Source organism: Falco cherrug, chromosome 7 (genome assembly GCF_023634085.1).
Source record: "Falco cherrug isolate bFalChe1 chromosome 7, bFalChe1.pri, whole genome shotgun sequence".
Lineage (NCBI taxonomy): Eukaryota > Metazoa > Chordata > Aves > Falconiformes > Falconidae > Falco > Falco cherrug.
This window is the reverse complement of record NC_073703.1, coordinates 51,947,879-51,968,932: the sequence shown is the minus strand read 5'-3', so window position 1 is coordinate 51,968,932 and position 21,054 is coordinate 51,947,879. Positions and strand designations below refer to the sequence as shown.

The 21,054-nt window shown below is 40.1% G+C and overlaps 1 protein-coding gene across 5 annotated transcripts in view; it reads left to right on the top strand.

Moving 5' to 3' along the window:
- SMOC1 (SPARC related modular calcium binding 1) overlaps positions 1-21,054 on the top strand; it is a 134,459-nt gene that overhangs the window by 70,494 nt on the left and 42,911 nt on the right. For 4 of the 5 annotated variants that reach the window (XM_055716780.1, XM_055716779.1, XM_055716777.1 and 1 more), the window contains exons 6-7: positions 14,612-14,701; positions 19,890-19,970. In XM_055716780.1, coding sequence (XP_055572755.1) covers positions 14,612-14,701; positions 19,890-19,970 — 171 coding nt within the window. The remainder of the gene's footprint in view (positions 1-14,611; positions 14,702-19,889; positions 19,971-21,054) is intronic. The other variant, XM_055716778.1, reaches the window with a different exon arrangement.

Sequence of the window (21,054 nt, the reverse complement as noted above, 5' to 3'; positions counted from 1 at the left end):
TGGATGAGGGAGTATTTCCATGCAAAAATTACTTTCTGAACTGTTTAACTTTGTCACGTAGTATTCCTAGACTAGCGCTGACAACTGTCTGTCAGGTCTTTTCGTGTACATGTGTATATTTTACCCAGAAGTGTGCACATACTCTTTGATGCTTCTGGACAGAGCTGTGTGTATAGTGTTGCTATGTGGAAAGTCAGACTGTGCTATGCATATATAATAAGTCTGCTTCCTGAAAGCAGCAGATTTGCTGTGCTCCAAGTCCTCTGGGTGTGCAAAAGCTTCGTTGTCCCACCACATGCTGATGGTGACAGCTTCGCAGTCTGTCCTGATAAAATTTAACAGGGGGCAGGAAATCATCTCTGGGAGAAACATGATTGTGTGCTGCTTTTCATGAAACGGGGATAAAACCTCAGGTGACTGAGAAGTAACTGGGAGAGATTAATGCAACAAAACCACTGTCCTGCAAAAGCCTGAGTGGTCTGTGAATTAAAAAAAATGCTGTTGATGGGATTTGTAGCACGTAGGATTTTGGTTAGCTCATATTTATATTTCCAAGCAAACTTAGTGGTGGAATTGAAGTTTGCTTCTGTACTATAAAAATATCATTACTTCAAACTGGAGAACCTACTGATTATAGATATTCAGAACTCTGGTTCCTATTGCTAATCCTATACTGTACATAATCTACAAAATTGTTTATTAAATTCCAGTTAAATGTAACTGTAGGAAGAAAGTGATTTTCACAGGTATGGCGGATTGTAGTTTGCCATTATTTACAGATTTTGTAAGACAGAGAGAACCCAGCTTTTAGTCAGGACTTGTGATCATTTTTTGTGAGAACAGAGGAATGTAATTTTACAAAACTGCGTATACCGAGTCACTTTCCAGAGTAGTGCAGTATTGTAAGAAACACTTAGAGATAGTCATAAATCAAACAGATTTTAGAAATATTAAGGTCTAGAAGAAAAATTCAACCCCAAATTTGCTACATAAACAGTACAATTAAGACCAATCCTTTTGGGTCCCCTCATCACTGACTTGTCTGAAATTGTTTAGTTTTCATTAAGACGTTTTTTTTGTGGGCCTCAGAACATATGTATCAAATTTGAGACTGAAGAAAGTTTCATTGGCAAGTTTCAGCAGAAGGCAAATTCTGTTTTAAGGTATATTTTGTTTGATATAATGCAAGAATTCTGCTTTCATCTATAAAGCAACAGTTCTAATCGGTAGGTTAGTCTATATAATATGACTTAATAAAATTGTAGTTTACAAGTGTTATTATAGCAATCTACAGACTACTCATGTCTGTAATGACTTAAGGACAGCTGTAAAGGTTTTTAAATGATTAAGTCATAGTATTGAGCAGCCTGGTGAGTAAATCTAATAAGCAGGCTAACAATTGATTAAGCCACATCTGTTAAGGTATTATTAACTGTTTATGTGCTATACACAGATTTCTGGTGTCTGACCAATTACAGCGTGCAGAGAAATGGAATTGTTCTGGGGGTCTGTAGGTTGTTTTTGTCATTTAAATACTTTGTAGCTATGTGGCCTCAACACCTTTTCTTTTTTAAAGAGTTGTTAAAATTCTTCCCATGCTCTTTCAGTGTCTAGATCAGCATGCCAAGACGTTACACTATTACACTATGTATTTCTTTAGATCTTTAAAAACAGCATCATTATAACTTTGAAATTAATAGTCCTAGTAGACTTCCTGTCTTCTGTAGCTGTTTCTTAAAAATAAACCCGAGGATGAATTGGAGAAATTGCTGGGTTTGCAGTTAAGTGAAGCTAGAAGTTGTTTTCTTGTAGCAGCCTAACATGACCCTATTTTGTTTATTTGCATCCTGCAGGAGAATCTAGGCATCTTAATGTTTTTGTGTCATTTTCTTTCAAATCAGCATAATGCACCAGGAAACATACTTTGTCCTGGGTGCAGGGGTTCAGCTGAGGGATTGGAAGTACTTTCCTTTCAAGTCCTTTGCTCTGTGAGCTCTGCCAGGATTTCTCTGTAAGAGAGAAACTGTAAAATTGTGATGGCAAAGCTTGAACGCATACAGAGCATGTGTGCTGGTAAGTAAGGTAGGGGGGAAGCTGAAGAGGCAACCACGATGTTTGTTTGAGTTCCTGAGACCACACCTATGGGAATCAAAGCTACTTTAGAACAGATCTATCTGGAATAATGGCTTCCCTCCATACAGTCATCTGGGTTTTTGTTTTATGTTGACAGCAAGGGACATGTATTGCAGAATGCTTTGATGAATGCTAGGGACTGGAGAAGTTTTCCTGACAGACTGAATTACTGTGCGCTATGTCTGTCTTTTATTAGATGTCGCTGTGCTCAGATTCTGATGAGACTTTTAGTGCTGCAGCAAAGCAGTTTGCAAGTGTAAGGACTTGACAAGTTTCATCTTGACTATTCAGCTGCTCACAAATATGCCTTTAAATGATGATAGTTCTTAAGATCAATTGTCTTGGGCTCGTTTTGAACAGTCAATCTGTAGATGTCTGGCAGTCTATAAGGCATCTTTGAGGAATGACCTTCCTCCTTTTAAAATAAAAATACTTTTATTTTGAGAATGTGGTGTCACTAGTACATTGTATATAATTTTGAGACGTGCTTTGTTTTATACATACAGATTTCTTTCTGAAGCACATTAGATCCTTTGGAGGTCCTTCCAGCGCTACTCTGTTACCCTGCCTATTCCTTCATGTAGGAAAACTATTCTTCAATTTCATAATCAAATACAAAAAAATCCTTTAGACTAAATCCAGATCCTGGGGTGAACTAGCTGGGGCAATATAGTTAGAGAGCAGAGTTGTGCTCACTCACTAAAGCCCTGAACCTCTACTCTGATTTGGGGGGGGTGGGTGGTGTGGTGGTGGAACCTACAGAAACAAGCAGTGAAAAAAATACAGGTTTTTTTTCCCCTTTCCCTCATTTGCACACATGCACTACAGACGTAGCAGCGAGGTATCCATTCTCTTTGCCTGTGAGGAAATGAAAAGGCGTATTGTAAGCCCAGGACTAGTCTGGTTGTCAGCCAGGAATTAGTCCTCTAAAGGAGAAAGGGAGAGGGGCTGGTGAGAGAAGAGGCTGGGCAGGAGGAGGGGGGAGCTGGAAGGGGAAAGTACACTTTGAGGTAGGTTCAATGCACGTGGCTTGGGGTGGAAGGGGTCTTATGCTTCCTCAGCATGCAGGTGTCGTAAGAAAGGAAGGGAGCTTGTGTTCTTATACATGGCCATGTGTCTGGGGGAGCAGGGTCAAAAATTTAGACTATTTACTTAATCCCTTGGAATGGCTTTTTTCTCTTCTGTTTTCTTTTTGTGTTTAACAGACTGCTTTACAGGGGACACGTGTGGTAATTAACACATGCAGCTGTAGGGCTTCAGCCATATGTCTGAATTTCAAATGGCCATTGATCTGGGAAATTTGCTGCCGTCTCCACCCCCCACTTACAGGCCATACTCCTTGAAGATGTGGGGGAGTTTATAGAGTCTTTACCTTGAAGAGACCAGAGCTGGAAGGAGAGGAGTGAAAGGGAAAGTGTGTGATGTTGCGGAGACAGGGAAGAGAGATGGTGAAATTCCAATCACACCCTTCATGCCCCTTGCCCCAGGCCACCATATATTTCAGGTAGCTTCTAAAACATTCCCAAAGCTAGGGATCTGATCATTACTCATATGAAGCTTGCATAACATAACAATTGCTAATTTTTTTCCTTGTTCAGCAAAGCAGTCTAATATCAGAATCAAATAACCTTGTGGGATTTTTCAGATGTGCTCCCCTTTCTACAGCTGCAAGTATCTGGCCTTTTACACAGCCTAGAAGCAACAAGGTGGAGTTGATTGTGGACTCTGAGCAGCCTTTTGGGAGAGGTAGTCAAGGATGGTGTATGTGTGTTGAGGGGGAAACAGGGAATACTTCACATCAAAGCAGAGGCTTCTGGAAGAAGATGACGTGATATTGTAGGTAGAATCAAATGAGAGAGGCTAAACTAAACAGTCCTACGGTGGTTGTTGCTTTTGCCAGCAGTGATCAGGCAGCTGTTGACAATGCTATAGAACTTCCTGCAAACTTCTCTCCAAGTCTGGGATGATGTCAGGTGCCAAAATCTTGCTATGAGATATGGTGTCTTAAGTGAAATATTTCTTTTGCGGAAACTTTTTTGCTCCCTGTTTTATTTCAAATGTCACTCAAGGCAGTGAGCCAAATGGAAGATGGTTCAAAATTAAGATACTGTGGTTTAAAATCCTGCAGTATCTATCATACTTCTAGTGCTTACAGGGTAAGATAAAAATGTATGTTTCCACCAAGTAGGAAGCTATAAAAAAAATAAGGCTCTCTTCCTCCACTTCTCCTTCGATCTATTTTTAAGCTTTCTCAGTGCTGGCTATTGCCGATTCCTTGATCTCATCACTCCAGAGTCTAAGTAACACTGACACTTTGAAGTTTGTTTCTGCTCTGGAAAAAAACCCCCAACAAACATTCCTAATAATGTGAACCCCAACTCTTGCTGAAGGGGGACTGTGATTTACCCAGCCCTTATAATATTGCTGCTGTGTTTTCCTGTGTTCTGCCTGTCCTCTCCCCTGGCACTAAGCTTCACAGGGGAAGCGTTGTCTGGAGCAGCCACGTACCACACTGCCTCTTCTGACTTGCCTCCCTTTTCTCCCTTTTTTACTATGGGCTCTGCTTCTTCTTGGGACAAGATGGCCTAACATCCCTTCTGTGGATTTGCATGACCTTTTCCAAATAATTTCATTGTAACCAATATTGATATGCACTTTAGATACAACTTTTGTTACACAGATGCAGGGCCTAATTCTTCTTTATTCACTGTTTATTACAGCTGTTTTATTTCCTTTCAATTGCTTATCTCCCTGAAGAATAAGGTTATTCCTATTCTTCCTCTACTTTTCATTACCTTGATTCTTTCCTCTAGAGCAAAAGGGAAGTGCTGGATTTACAGCCATATAGTTGCTGGCTTGCATTTACCACAGCACGGCTTTTCTACACCAGTTGACCTGTGAAGGTATCTGCTGGTCAAAATGAGCCTTGGAGGCTCCGTGTTGAAACTGAGTGCCATGCCCACAGCCAGCTGCCATTGTCCACTAGGAAATATGTCATGATTTTTCAGCAAGCATCAAGTAGTCACAATTTTTGGTAACAGGTAGTTTTTGATGCTATGTGTTATGTCCAATCCCAAAAGTCCCATCCAGAACCCCTTGGTTCCTTTAGCTACCCTCTGTTTCAAATTGAGTATGCGTGTCTGTATCAGTAGGGGGATATTTGACTTTTGAAGGACAACTACGCATGCAGCTGAATGAAAAATATTCTCTACTTCTATAGGGAGCCTCCTTCTGCAACCTATATGAGTTTTTTAGGTTTGAAGGTATTCCAATAGCCTTCCAGTGTATCGTTGTAGCTGAGTTTTTTTATGCCACTGAAATTACTGCTAATACATAAGGAAAATAGCCATGCTCAGTGGTGGTCACAGGTTCTCATCTTTAACTGTGCAGAACATTGCTAGAAGCTGTGAAACATTAGTCTGCTACAATATGCAGGTGGTGATCCTGCCTGAAAACTACCAGATGACCAAAGCAGAGCCTGGAAACTGAGCTGGGGCTCTGAGCTTTGCTTCACTTCTCATTCTTCAACAAGTAGTTCAATGAGTGTTTTGGTTTTTTAACCATGTTTGTGTGGCTGGTGAGGATGGGCTCACAGCTTGTGTGCTGTAAAATACTGTGTTCTGAAATTATCTGCTGTGAAATAAACAGGTTTATGTGTAAATGTATGGCGTTTGTGTAGTGTTTCTAGGCAAGCTGTACAGTGGGGCCAATGGACTTCAGGCCAAAGAGGGATTTTAGTGTTGTCCCTGCTGCTATCTGAACGATACAAAGGAGGATGGACTCTGACACTGTGGAATCTGGAATACGCTCATTTTTCTAGATAAAAGTATTGCATAGTTTATACAGAAATGACTTTTTGATTATTATCTCAGCAGGGTGGCAAGAACAGCAGCAGGATAGAAAGGATGCAGCAATACTAGAGTAATACTACCTTATTCCGAAGAATGATGACACTTTATCTATGGGGGGGGGGGAGAAACTCTGTTCAAAGGGAGAAATGGTCAAACCTGGTATAGTGGAAATGGTAGATTAACAAAAATGTGTGACTTGCCATCTTAGAAGCTCCCTCAAGAGTCTTTTAAAGGATGATAAGCAGGTTCTTATAAGCTTTTTCCCTTTTTCTTTCTTTCTTTCTTTCTTTCTTTCTTTCTTTCTTTCTTTCTTTCTTTCTTTCTTTCTTTCTTTCTTTCTTTCTTTCTTTCTTTCTTTCTTTCTTTCTTTCTTTCTTCTCCTGGCAATTTGAGCCACTCTGGGAGTGAATTGAAGGTTTTGACTTAAGACGAATAAAACCATTGTCAAGCTAGTTGCCATTCTCTTTGGGGTAGGGACATAACTAAAGTTAGGTCAGGACTGATGACAACAGCATGTATTTCTAAGTCATACAGCACCGTGTGATTTCTGTCTGGCTTCACGAATGAAACTGCGGTGGGGATTGTTTGGGGAAGGTGGGAATAACAAGCCTCTGAAGATGGGGTGGGGGGGGATGGGGAGCGGACATGACAATGCCCTCAGCTTGAGAGTGATTCCACTTTGATGAAAATAAAGCTTTTTGTGCAACTTTAAACTGCAGATGATCTCAAACTAACCTGACCTTTACTACCTGCTTCTCCTTTTTAGCAAATAAAGTTCAAATCTGGCCTTGGGCATTTATTTTCCTATTACTTCCACATCTTTGAAGAGACCCGTCTTGCCTTTTGGTTAGGAATTTAACTGTGGAGCCTGAAAACTGTAAAACTGCATAAGGCAAACCTATGCGTAGTTACGGGTCTTCTCCATCCAACATCTTCCTTGCAATAGAGATGCTCTATTAACCAAACTGAAATCAAATCATCTGCTTCTGTGCCCATCTCTTATGGAAAAATTGCTTTGATAAAAAAAGATGATCTTTGTGTTGGACTTCAGCCCAAAAATGAACTGAAAAGTCTAGTTGAGTTCAAAACAGCAGAACTGTGTGCAGGTTCCCTGTTTGGAATTACTGCTGTATCCGGGCTACTTGGGAGATACTGCTGTTTCTTGTCCAAAACTCCAAGCCTGCAAAATTGGTTAAGAGTGCAGTTTACTGTTCACAATTTAGAGAGAAACTGGCTGAAAACCAAGAAATGTTATTTCGCAGGTTTCAAGGTTTTGAACCTCTCATTTATTACTTGCTAGAACAAAAGAGAGTTCTCATAAACTTGTGGCTCCCTGCTGCCCTCCCAAATTAGTTGATAGCACTATAGTTGGGAACTTAGCTTAAGAAAGGGGAGAGCAAAGGGTGAGTCTCAAGTTTGAATTAGGCGAGTGCTTTAATTATTTTAAGGTTCTCACTTTGTCTTCTGTTTGGAAACATGCCTGTATACCTGAGGAAAAATACTTGAAATGCTAGATTTCTATGAGTGGGTGAAAGCAACAACTTTTAACAAGTACTCAAGCAAATTTTTCGTCACTGGACAGTTCACAACCAGCTTAGCTTAATTCTCTGAACCTTCGAGCTTCTACTTGTCCCTAGAATAACATCTATGTCTCTGCATTAGCACCAAAATCTGTAAGAGTTTTGCCATCGAGGTGGTAAATCATAATGGTTTAATTTTCAGATGCGTTTTCTTCCATACTGCAGTACTAGGAAGACTTTTTTTTTCTTTTTTTTTTTTTTCTCTTCTTTTTTTTTTCCTCCCACAGAACAGTTTGCATAACTTACAGAAGTGAGTCAGGTATTTAAGCGGTAATTACCATAGGGCTTGGTTCAACCTGCAAAGTTCAAATCTGAATCTGGATCTGAACTTTCCCAGAGGCAGGGGGTGTGTTTGGACATTGTGTGGGTTTGACCTATTATAGTTTGCGCTCTGAAATGCAGGCCCAGATGTGGACTGGGCTTCTGTATCTTCCCAAGTATGAGACATTCAGGGCCACTTGTTTTGTTTAAACTGCCTCTTTTCAAATGATACATAATTGAAATAATATAAAACTGGATCTCATTTTGGGGAAGGTGTCTACAGCATTGTGTCTGAAGGGTAATATCTTGCTGTGCCTTTATTTTTGAAAAGGAGCTGTTTGAAAGCTACGAGGAATGAAAAGTTAGAGGGTAGGTTTGTTTTGGCTAATTGCTGTAGAAGTACCTTGAGAATATAAGCAGTAAATGAGGACTTTGGATTTTAGAGACAGCCTATCTGAAGCTTGGGATTCAACAGTTTTAAACCGCCAAATCCCAGAGACGAGAGCATTGCTATTAATACAGAGTGCTGCTCCAGACCCCTTTTGACACATTTGCTTTTGAAGGACCAAGCCCAGGAAGAGGGAGCTCTTTGTTTTCGGTCAGAATAAACTCATTGTACACCCAGACAATTAACTCTTCAATTGACTTGCCAGCCTCTGTAAGGCACTCCAGTCCCCTCTCTGTCTATCTCCAGTTCTATTCAAACATTTAAGCACACCAATGTTTTTTGTTTATTATTCTGAAAAAGTCCTTCCCAAGAATAGTTGGAGCGGATCAACATTGTCCTCCCAACAGCATTTATCTCCGCCTGGCAGTGAATGTGTCAATCAGGAATCAAAAAGCCAAACAGAGGAGGCTTTGAATTGTGTCACAGGGGTCAGAGTTACTTCCAGCTGTCTATGCGTGGGATAGGCTTTCTTGCAGGGCAAAGAATTGTGCTGCCATACAAATGCGCTGACTACATTGGACCACAAAGTCCTCAGGGCTTGAGTGTTTTTTTTTCATGTTGATGCACCTGCAAGGAGGAAGCAGGGGGATCTAATGCCTTCCAGAAGGCACAGGGGAAGGGTCCTCATCGTATCTGGATGATGCTTGAAATGCAGTGTTGAAGTAAACACTGCCTGCATCTGTATGGCGTACAGAATAGTTGATGTAGGAAGGAAAAAAGTTACTGCAATGACAATATGAGTCAGCCTTTGCAGTTAAGAGCTCCTTAAGCCATACGGAGCCCTTTCATGTTCAGCACTTAGGAACATTTTCACCTTTTTAAGCACAACTTTTCTGTATTTTGGTCCATGTCCAGGTGTTTGTGGGTTGTTATATCCAAAGGGAGCACATTGTTGCTGTTTCTTAAAATGAAGGTTATAAAGAATAAGAACTTGCTTTTGCTGATTTAATTTAAAAAGTTGGTCTTTTTCTTAACAGCTGTGGGATCTCCATGCATAAAGTGTTTGGACTCAATGATCTTAAAGGTCTTTTCCAGCCTAAACAATTCTGTGATTCTACGGAAAGGGGTGTGAAAACTTGGCAGGGAAGTGTATCTGCACTGGTGCATTTCCATTTCAGCTGCTTGGCAAGAAATGATCTTGATTTGGCTAAATTGTAAGAATAGGGTTTTTTTTTTGGCATGAGTGCTAACTTTCTGCATTTATATTGGCGATATATGTCTCTGCATAAAAGTTGCATAGACTGTTAAATTAATTATGACTTGCTGAAACTGTTTCACTTGATACAGGGAAGGATTGTGATTAAGGCAACAATTTGCTCCACCCCTACAATACCAGAAGGGACATGTATTTTTGTGTAAGACACCATGCAGTGCAAATACAAGTTTTGTTGTCATCTTTTAATACTTAAAACACCTCCAAGCGGGGGGGTAATACATAGAAATGTTGAAGTTGTAAAATTATACCTTCAGGATTCAGGAACTGCACAGATACAGGGAGCTTGAGGTGACCTGGCAGGTCTTTGTTGCATCTGACCAGAGTTACTTAAACCACAGAAAGGTGTATGTATGACTTAAGTCCTTCAGGAGTGCGCAAGCCTAGGAAAGCTCTTCTCCCTTCCTGTTGGTTTGACAGACTCACTAAAGGTGGGCTTTGCTGCATCAAACAGGACACACTAAGAATTAGCTTGTCCTTGCTATCTGTGCTCTAAGTTGCCTGTTTAGCTTCGGCTATGCTCTGTAATGGCTCACTCAAAATGAGATGATGGTAAGTGAAGGAACCACTTGACACTGGAAAAAGGCTGCCTCCTCCCGTGGCAGAGCTATGCACTTAAAATTGTCATGCTCTTTTTCTCCCAGGCTGACTCAGAGACTGGGAACCATAACATTCAGGCTGTGGACTTAAAAAAGACCAGATTTTGTACAAGACCTGGATGTTTGACTCCATAAACGCTAGTGCTCTTTAAATGGTAGAAATGTTTACAGAGTGTCTCATGGATTCCAGTGAGAACACAGAAATGATGTACTGAAGGTTGAAGTTGCTTAGGAAGTATATAGATCTTGGTCTGCTAATATGGTGATACAAGTATTCAGTTGGCTTTTGTAGCTTTTCTGGGTAGGAGATGCAATATAGGAAGTTAATTCACCTAACGTTTCCCCTTTCTCCAGGTTCCATTAGGTGGCTTGAAGCAAGACAGTGATTCACAGCAGCAGGCAGTTGCTTCACATTTTTCCATAGTAATTTATGCTTTTTCTGTGTCAGGGAGTTTACATTTCTCCTGACATAACTGGAGTTGTTCATGGCCTCAGTGCCTATCATTCAGAGTAAAAAGATCACTTTAACAGTTGTCTTTTGCATGAAGTGAATCTCTTTGTCCCTCAATCCCAGTGTACTCTGCAGTCATTCCAGATGTGGATGCTTGCTAGATATTCTGCAAGGATGAGGCTAAGGGAGGGGAGTCCTAGTGGAAGCATAAAGAGTTCTTGCCCATCACTAGCGGTAGATCTGGGCACGTGAGTAATTATCCATGTTTTGAATTATTGTCAGGCTAACACAACAAAAACTGTTCTTAAGCTTATGAGCTTATGACAGTAGTAGCAAGTGGACTTCTGCCTTATAGCCATGGTACCTTAATGTGAAAATGGCTTAGGGAGATCTGTTTGGATCTGCCTGTTTCATGCATACCAGGGATAAGATAAAAATACCATTTTTAAGTTGACACCAATTGAACCAGAAAAATCAGTTCAACTTCCGCAAGTGTACCGTAGGCAAGTTTTATGGCTTTACAACGGTGTGCCATTGGGAAGTATTCCATTGAGTGATGCTGTATGTATTCACTATGGTCTTGGAAAAAGAAAGTGGGTATTCATCTTGGGTTGTAAACATGGAAGAGAAGCATACCAATGCACTCTTCATCAAAGCTCTGAGAATATTCTGCAACCAAAGGAAATCCTCTTCAGTTCTGCAGAACGTGAGTTCCTGATCTGAATGCATTGCCATCTAGAGGGATTAGGAAGCACTTAACTTGGCCTCTGATCCCTCCTTGTGACATGCTCTACATGAGGAACCATTGCAGTTACATGCCTTCTTTGAAAGTGTGGAATTTAATAGTGTTTTGAAGAGAGGAATAGATTGTACCTGATGAACATACTTCATTACCTTTGGTTCCAAAGTAACAATATTCCGTACATCACAGGAGACTCCAGATCTCTGAAATCGCTTGATTTTTCTGTTCTTTGTTAAAATGCTTCTTTAAGGAATACAAAGTGTTTGTTCAAAATTTTGGGGTATGTAAAATAGAACTTACTCCTTTTTTACCAGGAGCAAACAGGCCAGTGGAACAAATGTTCAGTGTGATGAACAGTGTATTGAGTGAGAGGAAAAATCAAATGAGAGTAGACAAGTATTAGGGTGGTTGTTCTGCCCAAAGGGAATGGAAGTGAAGCTTTTTGCCATAAGCTACATTGAAACACTCAGACCTCCTGAGAATTCTCCAGTTTAAGAAGTAGATTTGGTAGTTTCAGAGCAAGAAGCTGGCATCTGGGAAGTGAGCATGGTGTCTTTTATGTGACTATTTCATGACCTTTAATGAAATAACCAGAAATATCTCTGGCTTTTGATTTTTGAAATATGGTGAATTTAATTACAGGGCTCTTGCCTATTGCATTTTTTTCTTGTATGTGTGATGAAAGAACTAGATTTGCTTGAACAACAGGGGAATAATTACACTTCCCTCTATTTGCAAAACCCTTAATATTGTAGTGGGTGCTGCTACAATGTGGACTTAGTGACAATTTGGCCTTAGTAACCCAGTGAGGAAACGACTGTGTGGATCACAGAGCCATTTTACTGAGATTATCTTAAACAAGCCCCTCAGTTCAAAGGTCACTTTGGTATTTTAGTCCATTTGCCGCATTTATTCTGTCACTGTTTAATAAACTCCAGTAGCCTGATTGCTAACTTCATACAAAAACTGCTACCAAATTATCTTTCTTTAAGAAGAATGTATTTACCAAATTGTAATTGCTGCTCTCTCTGTTCTTCAAACACCACACACACGAGCCTAAGACAAACCCCTTGAACCTGAAATGTCCCGAGTTCTGCCAAAGTTCACATAATGGTTTGGATAAAGTGCTGTGGCTCAGATCCACTTCTAATTTTTGTCCGTTGTTGGCTTCTGGTTTGCTGCTTTAAATCTGAAAAGCAGTCCTGTAGTTACTCGGTGCAGAAGCATTCATGAGAATAATAGGAATAAACTTACTATCATACTGGTATTTTTTTTAATGCTAGATGTCTTCCTGTTTTATATAATTTAAGAATTATTCACTTTTCCAGTTGTTCTACCAGCATCTTCTGCAGTTTTGGGTTGGTTTCCCAATCTGTAAAGCCAGTCATGCTGTTTACATGCTGCTTGCTGCTTTGTTACAGTGTAAATTGTCATTCTAAATAAATAACAAGTCATAATTGTGGTTTCTGGGATCTTGCAGAAGCAGAGCAGCATATTCTGACACAAAGTGAAGATAACCATTTACTTCTATCCAAAGATTTCTTTAAAGGGCAAAATCTTCCTTCTTGTAAATTAAGCAAAGTTCAGGGAATTTTCCCAAGAAATTAGTTGCTCAAGTTTTTAAAGAATAATGCTGCTTATCCATGTTACTGGTAATACCCAATAACAGGAAAACTCACAACAAAAGTTGACTGAGAAATGGTGAGTAATTTTTTCTTCCAAATATTTTTTGCTATGCTTGCGGTTAAGCATAAAACCAAGTACAATGATAAAGAGGGAAAATGACAACAAGGTCTCTCTTGCTTATTTCTGTCAGCCTCCTTTTACTTCAGCGGATCTCTGAGGTTGAAATGGCATTGCCAGCAGATTTTTGCTTTCTGTGAATTAGATTACTTTATGTGGAAATGCATCAAATTAATGATCTGTGGAAGAGGTGTTCAGGATTTTGCTTACTTTATAAAACTGCACATACAGATAGGGGTGGAAAAATAGTTTGCAAGCCTCTGTTTTCCATCTCTGTCCTTCCTTTCCCCTTCCAATGGTCTCTTACTTTTGCAATTGAAACTAATATAAGGGAAAGCTGAGGGCAGTTATTGCTGTCTCTAGGATGGGCTGTCCCATGCACTTTTCTTCCAAATGTTGTCTGCCCTGTGCATCTGGTAATCATGGAGGTGGTGTCAAGCCTGGCTTTTCTGGCCTCCCCTCAATGGGTTTTCACTGTGTAAACTTTACATTTTACATTACTGCCCACTTTGCTGATGCCTAGTGTCATCTTTGCCTATAACACATGCAAAAGATAGTCGTTACATAATGTAGATTTTAAGTCACTGTATTTAAAAAAAAAATGGGGAAAAAAGCAATTCTAGCCTAATCTCATCTTAGTTTACAACCCAGCAATACTCTAATTATGCAATGTAACAAAAGACTTTCGTCTGCGGTTTAGCTTAGCTTGCCCACACTGAGTTTTGCATCACTTAATGCTATGCCACTGTTCTAGTGCTGTGTAAAGATGCACCAAGCTGGGGCTTGAAATGCAGATCCCTCTGAGTGCTGAGGAATTATACGCAGCCTGAATCCAAGCTGGGCCTGCAGGTGTGATGGATAGGCATACCAAGCCAAACAGAGTGTAAACTGAACACTCCCCTCTGCGGTCTGTCTCTAAATATTGAGATTTATATTTCCTGGGGAATCTTTTTTGGTTGAAGCTTTTAATTATGAAAGACTTGCGGTCAGAAGACATGGAGTGTTCTTGCACATGAAAAACCTAATGTAAGAGAAGTTCTTTTCCCACAATTTTGCAATTAGAAGAACGTTGCCACAGTGTTGCAATTAGAGAACACCTTGATGCAGACATTGTAAGAAAAAAGATTTTCTATTGACCATCCCTTTCTAACAGCTCTGCAGCGAATGCTCGTGCCAGGTTCTGCACAGGTAAGTTTCAGAAGAGATTTTATTTTGAACAAAAGGAATAAGGAGAAAGACACAGTGGGACAGCAATCTTCAGACCTCTGCTGTGTCAGGAAGCGACCTATGTGGGATATGTAGCCACCTGAAACTGAAAAGGTGATTGCTTGATCAGTGCAACAAGGGGAGACTACCAGGTGATGCACACCGATGGTTTGTGGAGGGAGAGGGGAGTGAAGGGTGGAGGCTTCTTTCAAGTCTAAGGATAGTGCTTGATGCATGCTTGCTATGTAAAATGTTACTGCTGTTAGCGTAAACTGTTTTTGTTCTGTCTGTCTTCTCTCTTTTCTGGACTTGGCCGGGCCATGTACAAATCCCAATCATTCAACAGTACTGGAGAGTAGATAGTATTTACCTCAATAATGGTAGTTTCTTTTCGATTCTTTTTAACTCTCAATTCAGATGACGGTTCAAAGCCAACGCCTACCATGGAAACCCAGCCTATTTTCGATGGAGAAGGTAAGAGCATCCCTTAAAATAACAACAAAAAAAGATACTTCCCTCTCCCTTTTCCCTAGGATTTATGACTCAAATGCTTGCTTTATCCTGCAAAGCAGAAAAGCCAGTGAATCTCATAAGTTATCCAAATTTCACAGTGCCCTTGGGACCTCAGGCATTTTCTCTAATCCCTTTATATCCTCCCCTCTTCCCTGGAATCCAACAATAACACCAGTTGACCAGATTCCTGGGGTAACCTTGGAGGAAAAGGTGTCATGGCAAGAAAAAATGTGCATTGAGTCAGAAGTGGCAACTGTCCTTACCCCCTCGCTCACTCCACCCTTATTATACCAATGCTGGTAGTTTCATAACCTCTGCAACGTGTTACAGCTTCACGAAAGGGAGGGTAGTGCTAAACCACAGCTTGTGAATGTTGACTTGGAAGAAAATTGCTGGGAGGTTTCTTTATTTAGCAATTATTTTCATTGACGCACATACTATTTAAGCAAATGAAGTCAGTGTCCTGGGCCCACTTAATTCTGGCCCACCAAGGCAGTTTCCTTCTGAAATGGGCTAATCTTGTGACTATTATTTTGGAGAGGGAATATCAGACTTTAGTCTATTGGAAGCTTTGAAACTACAGTAAAATGGCTGTCATCACAGAGTATTCAAGCCTTTCGCACATACAAACAGAAATACCAGTGGGTATAGCGGTCCTCGGATTGTGAATGAGCCTGTTAGCAGCTGCTTGTATCTTACATATTGCTTAGTGGTGCATGTTTTCTACAGATTTAAACCCACAACCATTACAGTCAGACTATGAGCTCAAGTCCGAACCACTCTGTGACCCACCTGAAACTGTGGACCGTAAGGCAGTGAGGGAAAGCCCATGCGTTTTCATGCTGAACTGCTGTACTTGACGCTTTCTTTAAACTGCATCAAAGGCAGAAATGGAGACTGGAGAGCAAGAGTAGGTGGTGCTGTTGATACCTCCTGCCTTCTTGTAAGAACAGTTGATGGGGTGGGGGATTTTTGGTGCTAAAATAAGCTTATTTAATGGCAAGATGCTGTAGTCCTGTTACTTCCATTTAGTGATCCTAGGCTTTTAAGAATCTTCTTGTGAGCTTTAAGAAACAAAGCAAGGCCCTCAGAGCAAAAAGCATTCTCAGATAAACAAAGGAGACTGAAGCCATGCTATCTCTTGTTTATATCAAAAGAAAGTTCCTCCTGGCAGCAAGCTGATGTGGTATTAAATTCCTGTTTGTAATCACAAACTTCTGGCCTTTAAGTTTTCCCCTGAGAAAGGTGCCCACAGATATTCAAAGGAATGAATGCAGTAGTAAAATGCGGGAGTGAGCTGATCTAGTTAATGCAGCCTGTTCAGGAACTCCTTCTAGGAGATGCTTAACATTTTGGTCATTCAGAGAGAACTGGCAAAGTTCTGGAAAAATGGTGTACTGAACAGATCTTTTCTGGTCCTTCTTTTTTTGAGAAGTCCTTCTTTATTTGAAAGGTCCTTCCTTTTTGAAAAAAAATAATCTTATTCTATCTTCTGTGAAAAACATTTTCAATCAAAAATGTTCGCATTGATTTGTATGTGAAATCAAGTCTGATAAATGGGTTTGGACAATGATGAAAGATTGCCTCTCACAAATCTTGCAATATATTGTGCAAGACCTTATCTCCTAGACTCCTAGAGAGAATGACTAATGCAATGACTTCCTGTTGTATTAGCGGTGTTCCTTATGACTTGGGAGAAGAGAATATGACAGGCAGGTTAATCAAGCTATGCATCAATGAATAACCTCTGCTAAGTTTGTCACTCTGTATTTTTGTCATCTCTGTTAGTAAAATCAGACTAACTAGATTTCAGTGGTGTTTGGTAGCAATAAGCAGAAGAAAATCAATTCTGGGTCTGACCAACACTTTGTGTAATCCATTACCTTTGAGCGTACTGTATCCGACAGTGGCTTAAAGTGGGTACCTCAGGAAGAGAATAAGAAGCGTTTGGCCTAGAGAAGAGAAGACTTAAAGGTAACATAATAGATGCATTCCAGTACCTACAGGGAAGTTTATCAAGAAGATGAAACCAGGCTTTTCACAGTAATGCATGATGAGAGACAACAGTCATAAATTGAAACAAAATGTTTGGACTGGGTATAAGGAAAATCTTCATCACCATGAGGGACAATGAGGCTGTGGAACAGATTGCTCAGAGAGGTGGTATTTTGCCTTTCCTTTCTGAGCCAGTTGGATAAAGCCGTGAGCAACCTGGTCTGTTTTTACAGCTGGCCCTGTCTGGAGCACAAGATTGAACTAGATATCTCAGGATGTCATCCTCAACCCCTTGGTTCTATCTGAACAAACATGTCGTGATAATTCATTAGAGTGCTCTCCCAGTGTCTTGGGTAGGTTTTCCTGAGGAATGGCTTGTATTTGGTGTCTGACACCAATGTCAGATGACAGAAAAAAGCAAAACAGTTATCCATTCACCTGTCAATCTGGACTCTTCGTAGATATCCAAAGGAGTTAAAGTCCAAATTCCATTTAATTTCAGTGGGTTTGAGATTTGCTGGGCTCCTGAAAACCTGTGCATTCAAAGTCAGGCAACCAGGGTGGAGCTGATAGCAACATGAATGGACAATAAAAATGTGGAATTTCTTTTCGTGCACTCAACTGCCTCTGAAATGTGTGATACCTCTTGGACCTCAACTTCTCTAAGATGAAGCTTCACCTTTCTCATGTTTTCACCTACATTAGAGGATAATGAAAACTCACATTTCAGGCATAATAACTTCCCTTCCCACTCTCTAACATTCTCCCTGAGGGCATAACAGAATAGTGCCAGAGATAATGTAGATCAGATAACTTAAACTCTCTTGTCCAAGGTTTGAATCATAAAGAAGCCATCTGTTTAGAAATTATTTCACTTCATTACAGTGCAGATCTCAGTGAAGTTTGTAGTGAATATCCTCTTAGGACAAGATTGTCCTCTGCAGAAGAGTATATTATTAATGGTCATTGCTATAGTTTTAAATTTAAAACCGTTTTATTCCCTTCTACACTTCTAGGTTCTGTTTTCTTTGCATTCACCCACTATTTAGTTTCAATGTACAAGTTGTATTAATTTCCAAAAGAATAACTTCTTTAAACATCATCTTCTTATGTCTTACATCTTCATGTCTTAACTCAGTGAGCATCTACTCTTCCCACAGATTTGTTCAGAGGAGTCTGTGTGGCTTACTTGTATTCCAAAAAATGTCCAGGTTAACAGGATGGAAAGTACATTTTTATGGTAGATCCCAAAGGATTAATTTCCTTTTCTTTTCCTTTCTACTGTTTTCGCACATTTTCTTTTCCTGCACCTTTCAACCTCACAAAGATATGCACCCTTGTGTCTCTAAAGGCCCTGACCTCTCCTTCGGCACCTATTGATTTTGGTTGTCCCTCCTTTTTCAGCTGTAGACATACCCAGTCCATACAGTGCAGAGTCAGAGCTAAATTTCATCTCAGATTTATGAGTCTGGATCTAGCACTTTGGTTTATGGATGACTTCTACTTTTTGCTTCTTCTCTTCCTATCTCTCACCCAGCATTTAATTTGAAGGAGTTTGGCCTGAAGTATATAGGTATATATATATTTATAGGAGCACATCATGACTGAGTGATGATAAAACAGTGTAGTAAAACCTGCAGATAAGGCAATCTTTGTAAGCAGACTTTTACTACTGCTGGAATATCAGTGTTCAACCTGTACTTCCGTATGAAAAAATGCTCTGAACCGGATTACAGTAATGCCTACCATCAATGCAGCTGAAAACATTTAGGAAGGAAAAATTCCCTTTCATTTTTCCTTCATGCTCTTATAACTTATGAACAGTATCTCTTCTAGTCAGCCAGCTTCTCTCTTGCTGAGCAGATCCATGTAAATGTCAACAACAGAGCAGGAAAACTCTTGTAAAAATTTCTTAGAGGAACTCAAGATAAATTTCAGGATCTAGTATTTAAGGAATGCTGTTGCGGAAACTGAAAATTTTTCAGAAAATATCAGTTCTGAAAACGTCACTGTTGGAGCTTTAGCCCATGGTATCAAGTACTGCTTTGCTCAGTTCTAACCACATACTGATGTTATGTCATTTCTGTGGCTTAGGGCAGATTCTGCTGTGTTTTGAAATTGAGTATAACACCTCAGAGGAGGTGCTCTAAGCACTTTTTTCCCACAAATTTATGTTTACATGTCTTGGTTGTAGTGCATCAGACTACTTTTCTAATGTGTTTCTTGAACAGACTTCCTTTCCAAGTCTTTCCAGAAAAATCTTCATTTATTTGCCTATTTATTTCAAATTTTGTTGCTGCTTGTTTTAGGGAACTGACTGTGGTCAGCTCTTCTTGGGCCGTTAAAACAATATTTAAAGTCTGGATTGACCTTTTTTTTTATTCTGGATTTTATACATAATTTACTGGAAAACAACATATACTATAGGATACAACATCTTTGAGATGTTTTGAGATCTTTTAATCTTGAGGAGAAAGGCTTTAAACTTGAGAATTTGGGAAGTGGGGGTAGAGGGAGGAAAAAAATGTTTTGCCAGCAGGGAGGTACTCTCTGGAATGGGAAAATAATGAGATAACCTTGTGGAAGATTTACAAATGATGGTTTGTAAGAGGTGGAAGACCTCACCGGTGGATGACCTGATCTCTACAAAGATAGTGGATCAGTTAAGGCATGATTGTAGCCAACGTCTTGTCTCCTGTGTCTCCTTGAAGACAGGCTGAGAGAGGAGAAAATTGGGGTTGTTCAGCCTCGGGAAGAGAAGGCTCCAGGGAGACCTTATAGCAGCCTTCCAGTACCTAAAGAGGGCCTACAAGAAAGGTGGAGAGGGACTTTTTACAAGGGCATGTACTGATAGGACAAGGGGGAATGGCTTTAAACTAAAAAAGCGTAGATTTAGTTTAAAAGTAAGGAAGAAATTCTTTACTGCAAGGGTGGCCAGACACTGGAACAGGCTGCCCAGAGCAGCTGTGGATGCCCCATCCCTGGAAGTGTTCAAGGCCAGGCTGGATGATACTTTGAGCAACCTGGTCTAGTGGAAGGTGCTCCTGCTCATGGCAGGGGGGTTGGAACCCAACCCGTTCTGTGACTGTGTGAGTAACAACTGTATATATTCACTAGTTGCTGTAGTTTAAATTAGTTATTTTTTCTCTTTCAGAAATCACAGCACCCACCCTTTGGATTAAGCACTTGGTCATCAAAGATTCCAAACTGAACAGCTCCAGTATAAGGAATTCAGGTAATGTTCCATCTAAGAAACCAAAAAGGTTTCTTTTAACTGGGCTGCAGTCCCTCACTGTCTGTTCTTGTTTCATTCTTTATTTGTTGTACCTATCCTGCTCCTTTTCAGTGTTGATGGACTTGAAGTGCAGGCTATAAAATAATTTCAGATAACATTCTTTTTTGTGTCCAAAAGGCCACAGTCGATGTGTGATGAGGGATGTTGCTGTTTTCCCAAACCATAACTGCACAACCTCTAATTTCTTCATCTGTTAATTCATCCCTGCCAGCTACCATCTTTATTCTGTTTGCTGTTCAGCAGTCTTTCACAGATGTACAAACTGATGCATTTGGCTCTGAGATCTGGGCTGTAGGTTTGGTCTAAGTAGTTGAGAAAATACAGAAAAGGGCTTCTTTTCTAGCAACTTCAAGATCCTATTCTGCAGGGGATATTTTTGATAGACAAATGATTGGTTTATATTACAACTGAAAGTTGGTTACCTATGTCTGGGCCTAAGTAAACATTGAGATTGTTTTTGTGGATAGTAGAGTGGATGAGGGAAGACACCAGTGTAAAAAAACAGCAAGGAAAAGATCATAAACATGAGTGGGAAAAGGAGGAGCAGGAAGATCTGAAGTTAGGTTGTAGAACTTGAGATTGGAGATGAGGGTGAAACTGCATGTAGTCACTGAAATCACAAGAAACTGGAAGAATCTGAAGAGGAAAGTTGGGAATTTTCAGTAAGAATAGTTTCTGTCAGATCTATTTGAACTGAAGTGGGAGAAGGGAATGAAGTAAAGGGAATATCAAAAGAGGAAAATTGCCTTAAGAACCCTTAAGAAGGTTTTCTTTAAGGTTTAAATAGGAACTGCTACGCTGCTACTATTGCATGTGTTTTATGAAACTATATATGCCTAGAAAAGCTGTTGGGTATAACTCCAGTCCCCAAAACAGATGAACTGTGATAGCTTGAAGTACCTCATCACCTGGTATTTCTGGATTAGCCAGGGAGCATTCATGCACTCAGCAGTTCCCTCAACCTTCCTGTGCCACTTACCAACTACAGGGTGAAATCAATGCTAGATTAGGTGAGATTGCCTTA